The sequence below is a fragment of the Heloderma suspectum genome, chromosome 7 (genome assembly GCF_057233095.1).
Source record: "Heloderma suspectum isolate Gila_16-S chromosome 7, 16-S_ref, whole genome shotgun sequence".
Lineage (NCBI taxonomy): Eukaryota > Metazoa > Chordata > Lepidosauria > Squamata > Helodermatidae > Heloderma > Heloderma suspectum.
The window spans coordinates 125,013,946-125,023,153 of record NC_139464.1 but is presented as its reverse complement, the minus strand read 5'-3'; the positions used below and the strand labels follow the sequence as shown (position 1 = coordinate 125,023,153).

The window sequence follows — 9,208 nt, the reverse complement described above, 5'->3', positions numbered from 1 at the left end:
CAGCTTGTCATCTTTCAGCTTCTTTGCTCTAGAAAAGATAAAACAATACTATTATAGAGAAGTTTTATTCCAAACACACAAATTAATCACCTAAGATTCCTGAAGTTTCAGATCTTCTTGTTTAAACTGTAGATACGGCATGTGCAAGAGTCGGGATACCCGCCAACACACTGAGGCTACAAAATGGGCTCCATCCCAGGGGAAGAGTGTGAAGGGAAGGATTGACTGGAGGGAACAACAGCTTAGTTGTAGAGGAGCAGCTGGCTATGTCTTTCCAGCGGCTGACCCAGGAGGAGTATAATGTTATATGGACTGGAGGTCAACAGCAAGGAGTAATGGGTAGGATCTGGGATCTGCCTTCCATTGGCGGAAGGACTCTGCTCACGGAAGGTGCTTCTGCCTGGTTTTCAGGGTCCCCCATCCCTGCTGCCACAGCTCACCCCATTCAGCAGTGTCCTCCAATCCTCTGTGGGATTCAGGGCTGCTGTGAGGAAGAGGGCAAGGGGAAGCGGGCTTCCACCAGCTCAGTTGCATGTGCCAAGCAAATGCCCGTCAATGCTCCTCTGAAGCCTGGACACATAGCTGCAAGAGTTGGAGCAGCAGCCTTGGCCAGCCAGGTCTCCGTAATACATGCCAGGTCTGCACCCTCATCCAGGATCATGTCATGCATGAGGGAGGTTTTCTGGGTAACAGATCTGGCGTTGCAGAGCAGCAAACAAAGGCCAGAAGATGGAGTCATGCCTCCCCCAGCCATCCTTTGGCTCTGGACAGGCCCGGAGCAGGGGACAGATACTGCACATTTGTCAGGAGCGCCCTAGCTGCCTCTTGCAGTCCCCACCAATAGCCAACTCAGGACGCAGACGACGAAGATTCTTTCCGAGACTTTATTCCATTATGATTCTTTCAGATACTAATCACTAGCAACAAAGCAAGGAACAGCACTGGGGAAAGATAGCAGGGGAGCCTAAGCTCCAGGTAAGGCAGTTGGTCCCCATTTGAAGGAGAATCACGGGAAGACCCTGAACTTATGGGCTATGGAGAGGTCCTCCCTCTTTCCCTTGGGTCCTTGGGATGCGACTGTTGTTTTAGTGCCAAGCGAGCAGAGCGCCTCCTTTCCGCACCCTCCATCTGTCAGCGCTCCCCGCACCTGCGCCGAGCATCCAGCAAGTCCCCCTCCAGTGCTCTCTCATTGCCAAGGTCACTATCTATCCCAGGAATGCTGGCAGGAGGAATCTCTGCCAGCTGCTGTGCATGTGAGAGATGAGCGAGCTCCTCTCCCACAGATTGCTGTTCCTCCTCAGAATCAGAACTGCTCTGGAGCTCTATTGGCTCAGTTTCCACCCTGACAATCTCTCCCTTGTTCCCCTTACCTGGCATGGCCTGCCCCTCGCACTCCGCCAGTGCCTGCCGCCCAGCCTCGGTATGTTCTGGCCCCCAACACTCCCCCCACTGCCTCCATCAGGTGGACACATGCCCCCTCGTTCCCGCCTATCAGGCAGGCTACCCACCCCTAAAAACACAACAGAATCCCCCAGAAATTTAAAACAACAACTAAAAAATCCCCTTAAAATAATGCCAGGCAGGAGTCCACGGTTGTGATAGTGGTGGTGGTGGCGGCGGCGGCGGCAGCAGCTACAGCAGGCCCAGCACCAGCAGGTGCGCCTCTTCCCTGGTGGTGTCAGCTTCTCCTGCAGATTCTGGCTCTCCCAGGCCACCTCAGCCAGCCAGCTTATGTAGCCCCTCCAGGAAGGGGCAGGTGGAAACAGCACAGCTGGCTCGGTACCTGGGGGCCTGGTCCTGCAAGGACTGGTGGTCTGCCAGGCAGAAGTCCGCAGGGAAGGCCTGGTGTTGGTGGCAGCAGCAGCAGCAGCAGCAGGCCCAGCAGCAGCAGGCAGGCACGCCTCTTCCCCGGTGGTGGCAGCTCTTCCCCGGTGGTGGCAGCTCTTCCCCGGTGGTGGCAGCTTCTCCTGCAGGCCCTGGCTCTCCAGGGCCAGGAGGTCTATAGGAATTAGATCCCTCTCTCTAGGCTTCCTGCTCATTCAAGTGCAGATCTTGAGTGTGTGTACCTTGTGTTGGGTACCCGGGACAGATTAGAGATTCTGCTGGTGTACCGCCCACCCTGTTGCCCATCAGACTCCCTGCCTGAGCTGACGGAGGTTGTCTCGGACTTGGTGTTGAGGACCCCTAGGATGATGGTCCTGGGGGATCTCAACTTCCATGCCATGGCTTCTGTATCCGGGGCAGCTCAGGACTTCGTGGCCATCATGACAACCATGGGGCTGTCCCAACATGTCATCGGCCCAACACATGTAAAAGGACACACACTTGATCTGGTTTTCTCGACTGGGCAGGAGGACGGTGATCTGAAAGTGGAGGAATTAACATCCGTCCCTTTGTCATGGTCAGATCACTTCCTGCTGAGGTTTTGACTCTTGGCAGCCTTTCCCCTCTGCAAGGGTGGGGGACATAATAAAATGGTCTGCCCCCAGAGGCTAATGGATTCTGATGGATTCCAGAGGACTCTGGGGGATTTTCCTGCTGGTATGGCTGGTGCTCCTGTTGAAGCCCAGGTCGCTCTGTGGAATGCAGAGATGACCTGGGCGGTTCACAGGACCGCGCCCAAGCGCCCTCTCCCTCTGAGCAGAGCCCGGCCAGCTCCTTGGTATACACCTGAGCTGAGGGCAATGAAGCAAGAGGGGAGAAGGCTCGAACGCAGGTGGAGGAAAATGCGTGCCGAGTCTGACCAAACACAGCCTAGAGCTCAGTATCGAGCCTACTCTGTGGCGGTGAGGGTGGCAAAGAGACAGTCCTTTTCCACCAGCATTGCATCTTCTCAGTGTTGTCCAGCAGAGCTTTTCGGAGTGGTTCACAGCCTGTGACATTCTGGGCCAGGGAGAGAGACTTTGGAACCCTCAGTAGCACGCTTTGACAACTTTGCACGGCACTTTGAAGATAAAGTTGCTCAGATTTGTCATGAATTAACACCACGATTAATGCAGTTCTATTAGTAGAGGCATCCAGAGCACTGTCTGGTCCAGTTTTATTGGATGAGTTTCAGTTATTGAGGCCCGAGGATGCGGACAAGGTGCTTGGCCAACTCCGATAGACCACTTGTGTGCTTGACCCTTGCCCTTCATGGCTTATTATATCGAACAAGGAGGGGATGTCTGGCTGGGTCCGGGAGGGTGTAAATTCCTCCTGAGAGAGGGAGTGGTGCCGGCCTCTTTAAAAGAGGCGGTAATCAGGCCACTCCTGAGAAAGCCTAACCTGGACCCAGAGGATGTTAACAATTATAGGCCAGTGGCCAACATCCCCTTCCTGGGCAAGGTGCTTGAGCAGGCGGTTGCAGGACAGCTCCATACACTCTTGAATGAAACAGATTATCTAGATCCATTTCAACCGGGCTTCAGGCCTGGTTTTGGAACAGAAACTGCCTTGGTCGCCCTGTGGGATGAACTCTGCCGGGAGAGGGACAGGGGGAGTGTGACCCTGTTAATTCTCCTGGACCTCTCAGCGGCTTTCGATACCATCGACCATGGTATCCTTCTGGACAGGTTCTCTGGGTTGGGAGTTGGAGGCACTGCACTGCGGTGGTTCTGCTCCTACTTGGATGGCCGATTCCAGAAGGTGGTGCTGGGGGATTATTGCTCTGTGCTGTGGAAATTATGCCATGGGGTTCCACAGGGCCCTATTTTATCCCCCATGAGGTTTAACATCTACATGAAACTGCTGGGAGAGGTTATCCATAGGTGTGGACTGAGGTGCCATCAATATGCGGATGACACCCAGCTCTACCTCTCTTTCTCATCAAACCCAGGTGAGGCAGTGGCTGTTCTGAATCAGGGCCTGGGCACGGTAATGGACTGGATGGGGGCCAATAAACTGAAACTCAATCCAGACAAGATGGAGGTGCTGTTAGAGGGTGGTTCGTCTGCCCGGCTAGGTGATATTCAGCCTGTTCTGGAGGGTATTGCACTCCCCCTAAAGGATCAGGTTTGTAGTTTGGGGGTGCTCTTGGATCCAGAACTGTAACGTGAGACACAGGTGAACTCAGTGGCATGGAGCACTTTTTATCAGCTTAGGCTGGTATACCAACTATGCCCTTACCTGGACAGAGACAGCCCAGCTACAGTTCTCCATGCTCTGATAACTTCTCGTCTGGATTACTGCAATGCATTATACGTGGGGCTGCCTTTGAAAATGGTCCAGAAACTTCAGCTGGTCCAAAAGAGGGCAGCAAGATTGTTAACAGGGACTGGCCAACGAGCTCATATTATGCCAGCTCATATTATGCCAGCTGCACTGGCTGCCAGTCCATTTCCGGGCCTGATTCAAAGTGCTAGTATTAACATTCAAAGCCCTTAACGGCTTGGGGCCAGGTTATCTAAAGGACCGCCTCCTCCCACATGTGCCTGCCCGGACCTTAAGATCATCCTCAGCGGTCCTTCTCCATGAGCCCTTGCCAAAGGAAGTGAGGCGGGTGGCTACTAGGAGGAGGGCCTTTTCTGCTGTGGCACCCCGGCTGTGGAATGAGCTCCCTAGTGAGGTTCACCTGGCACCTACGTTGTATTCCTTCCAGCGCCAGGTGAAGACCTTTTTATTCTCCCAGGCATTTCAGTATTTTAGCTTTCTAGTCTTTTAGCTTTGCTGTTTTAAATCTGTATTTTAAATTTCTGCATTGCTGCTAGGTTTTATTCTGCTTGTATTGTTATATTGTGGTTTTAATGCTTTTATATTTTTGTATTGTTTTACTGTGTACATTTTGGTTTTAATTTTTGTGAACTGCCCAGAGAGCTTCGGCTATTGGGCGGTATAGAAATGAAATGAATGAATAAATAAATATTATAACGTGCTCTACCTGGGGTTGCCTTTTAAGAGTGTTCAGAAACTGCAGCTAGTGCAAAATGCAGGGGCCAGATTGCTTTCTTGTGAACACTACGTTGACCATATTACACTGGTTTTGCATCAATTGTGCTGGCTGCCCATCAATTTCCGGGCACAATTAAAGGTGCTGGTCCTTAGCTATAAAGCCCTGAAGGGTTTGGGGCCAGGATATCTGAAAGACAACCTCCTCCCAAATGAACATGCCCACAGTTTAAGATCTTCTTTGGATCCCCTTCTATCTGTCCCATCACCAAGAAAGGTCAAGTTGGCGGGAACATAGGATAGGACCTCTTCTGTGGCAACACCCCACCTGTGGAACTCTCTCTCAAATGAAGCTAGGCTGGCCCCTTCTCTAGTCAGTTTTAGGTGGGCTGTTACTTTTTTTTGTTATTTATGGCTTTTAAGTATTTTAAATCTCATAGCTCTGCACTCTGTAAGATTCTCTCTTGCTCTCAATTTCTGCTGTTAGAGCTGTTTTAAAGTTTTTTAATTGTTTTTAAAGTGTTCAAGTCATTGCAAGTTTTAACTGTAAGTCACCTTGGGGGCCCTAGTTGGCCCAAAAGGCAACTCATCAACTGACAAACAAACAAACACATATACAAATGAATAAAATTTGATACTATCAGTTGTGAGCATGTGGGTGCAATTTGTATTCTTTGCTTTCCCCTCATCAGATCACTTTTCAGTTTCTATGGGAAAGGTTAAAAAAATGTTCCAAGGCCTCTGAGGCAGAGACGGGAAGGCAAAACAAAAAACAAAAAAACCCCACTTACTTAGTTCTGTACTTCTGGATCAGCCTGAAACCCACCAGAAAGGAGCAGGCCTTGGATCTATTCCAGACATGCTTCCATCCCCACCAGAAGCTGGCCCAGGTTTCAAGAGGATGGGATTCTTCTCCAGCAGTAGTTCAAACCTTTTCACATATGTCATCTCAGTAATTTTTCAATAGTCCTGCAAGGTAGGCCAGAACAATTATTCCACGACGTCCCACTAGCTGATACCTACCACTTATGCACTCTCTGGTGAACAACAAGGTAGGCATTGCGACTGAAGCTTTTCCCACACTGCATGCACTTATAGGGCTTTTCACCAGTGTGGGTCCTCTGGTGTCTGATCAGGGTGGACTTGTCACTGAAGCTGGTCCTGCATTCGGAGCATTCATATGGCTTCTCACCCGTGTGTGTTCGACGATGCTGTATGAGATGCGAGCCCTGACTGAAGCTTTTCCCACATTCTGAACACATGTAAGGCTTCTCTCCTGTGTGGGTCCGTCGGTGGATAGAGAGCTTAGAGCTCTCGCTGAAATATTTACTACAGTCAGGGCATTTGTAGGGTTTCTCACCCGTGTGCAGTCTCTGATGAGCCACAAGGTTAGAGCTGTCACTGAAACGTTTCCCACAGTCTGGGCACCTGTATGGTTTCCGCCCCATGTGGCAGCTGGCATGCCGAAGGAGACCCGAGTTCTGATAGAAGTGTCTTCCGCATTTGCCACACACATAAGGCCTTTCCCCAGTGTGATTGCGCTGATGCTGGACAAGGTGCGTGCTCTGGCTAAAGGTTTTCCCACAGTCTTGACACTTGTATGGTCTTTCTCCTGTGTGGATCGGCCCATGCTGAATGAGGTGTGAACGCCGACTGAAGCTCTTTCCACAGTCCCCGCACATGTACGGCTTCTCTCCTGTGTGGATCCTTTGATGTCTGTCCAGGTCTGAGCTCCGGCTGAAGCTTTGCCCGCATTCAACACAGATGTAGTTTCTCCCCAGGAAGAGTGTTTTGATGAACAATAGTGTCCTTCTGTTTCCTGAAGCCTCTTTCACAGCGAGTGGTGTTTTCTTGCCTTTCTTCTTTCTCTGAAGAATCAACGTCCTGGGTCTCACACACCATTTCTGAGCCAGGACCTGCATCCATGGCAAATAATTCACAGAACAATGCATGACCTCTGGAATGTTCAGGACCTCCCTGCAGGAACGTTGTTTCCTCCTCACTGTCATTCATGTTTCCATTACCTGCTGGAATAAAACAGTTATCCAAGCACACATATGTATCCGTGCCCACTGCTCTAGCAAGGGTCCTTGTTTTCTGCTCACAATCACCTCATAACTGCAGTCTGTTGGCTAACTTCCCACTTCGCCCCAGCTGAAACTTTGCTCAATAAAATCAACATTAAACAAATGGAAGGAATTATGTAGAGTTACAGTGGCCATTGGTTATGCTGGAGATGTTAAATTTCTGGAAGTACTGAAGCCATGGACGATGGGTGGGGGGCACACAAATGCTGGGATAAACTGAAATATATGCAGTACTTATTTTCTTAGCAGATGTTATCTCACTTTACTTGTTTAAGAACATAGAATGCATTATGTAAACCTTAATCAGTATACAACATTGTACAGTATTCTTACAACAATTTAAAAGTATAGCCTTAGCCTTAATTTTATTCACTCAATAATTACAAAGGCCCAGTGCTGGAGTTAGAGCAAGACGCTACTGCACCTAAAGGTACCTAAGCATATCTTAGTTTTGCCAGATGGGAAAACAGGAAAAAATAAGAGTTGTAAATAGAAACCATCAACAGTGAAATGAAATAAGGGTGTAATCCTATGGGGATAGGCGGGCACCTCCAAACCTGGAGGCGACCGCCTATCCGATGCAGGGCAGGAGAAGCACGGGGGGGGGGGGATCGTTCCCTCTGTGCTTCTCCTGCCCTGCGTTTGTGGCTAGACAGCCAATTTTGGCTGTCTAGCCACGGGAAGGCGGAGTGGGGGAGGAGGCTGCTGGACGACACATAGGATGTGTCATAGTGGCATTCCCTCCCCCCCCCCCCGAATGCCCCGTTTTGGCCGCCCCACGCTGCCTGCAAGGCAGCACGGAAGGGAGAGAAGGTTGGTTCCAGGAAAACCAGATATCTTATGGCCGTCTAGCCACTGACTAGTGGCTGTAGGATTGCTCCCTAAATAAAGTTTTAATTACCTGAACTTAGGAGTCTTCTCTCTCTACTGTCAGCATTATCCAGAAACAGAAGAAACAATTTGGAAACCTGCAACACCAGTGTACCAGGGGTGAGAACGAGGTGAGTGTACGCACCACCGGCAACGATCCCAACTTCAAACTGCTTCCAATTCTCTGAAAAAGAGGAAACAAGAACTCGTGTCTGCTTCTACCCTAATAGATCACAGTATCAATAAATTTGGGTGAATACTGAGTTAAACTTTCTTATAATAAGTTTTCAGCATTGTGTCATGATCACACAGAACAATTAGCCTCACGAAGCCCATTTTGAGCTTGTTCACATGAAACGGCAGCCCACTGTGGCTTAAGTTACCCAGAGGGGCGGTTGCACTGTGCTGGGTGCACGCAGATGCCATTTTTGCATGGTGCCCACAGGCGCCCAGATTGCCGTGGCTTGTCGTGTCAAGAAAACCCAGGCGGCAGGGGTTGTTTGAGGGTCAGACAACACTCAAGTAACCCTAAAACAAGCCACGGGTTATTTGAGGCTGTCATGGCACGTGAACAGGTCCACACTGTCACGTTAAAAAACCAACAACGTATGCCTGACAACACGGCCCTGCTGCACTCACTCCCCCAAACGGTGTGAGGTGCCGGGGCCAGTGCTGGGCTTGGGTGAAGACAACCTAGGCTAAAGTCTCTGTTCAGATACAAAGCTCCTTGGATTACTCTTTGGAGGATGGACAGAATACGCATATTAACGGCGGTGGCAGCATATAAACTTGCCCGCTTTTGGTCTGGCTCTTGTAACCATGCCTTTAACAAGCAGCTTCCTCGGAAGCAATCAGCAGGCGACACACATTTCTCTCCATACCATTAAAAAAAAAAACCTGTCTGCCAAACTGCTCTTCCAGACAAGGCCTTTATCGTGCAATCTCCATGCCTCGTTTATGGAATTTTACAGGGTGTCCGGGCAATGGAGTCCCCCACTTGAAACCCTCCCGTGTTTTCCCACTGTTTCCTCTGTCTTCTTCCTCTCCACACAAAAATCCATTAAGGAGGGAGCGATGGAATGTCTTTGGACTGGCAGCGCTGGAACTGTCCATCTTGGAAACACTGCTGCATGAGCTGGTTCAGGTGAGAATCCTCATGATAGCAGCATTTTCCAGCTACATCTCTAACAGCAGAGGCGGCTGCATCTCCCGCCCCGATCCAATGCATGCTTTCCTCAGACGCGAGTCCCGCCGAGGAAGCACGTCGCCACACGTCTTCAGCGGCAACCCCAGCCGCCCAGCTGGAGGAGAGGCGCTGCGTCGTCACCCCACGTCTGCGAAGGCCTGGGGCATTCCAGAGGGGGCACGGGACGACCCACGAATAC

At 50.5% G+C, this 9,208-nt stretch overlaps 1 protein-coding gene across 1 annotated transcript; it reads right to left on the bottom strand.

Moving 5' to 3' along the window:
• Positions 1-4,783: 4,783 nt before the first annotated feature.
• LOC146340302 (uncharacterized) lies at positions 4,784-6,788 on the bottom strand. Its single transcript, XM_084811920.1, has one exon. The coding sequence runs from the start codon at positions 6,786-6,788 to the stop codon at positions 5,886-5,888; it is 903 nt and encodes a 300-aa protein (XP_084668046.1). The 3' UTR covers positions 4,784-5,885.
• Between the last annotated feature and the right edge of the window lie 2,420 nt (positions 6,789-9,208).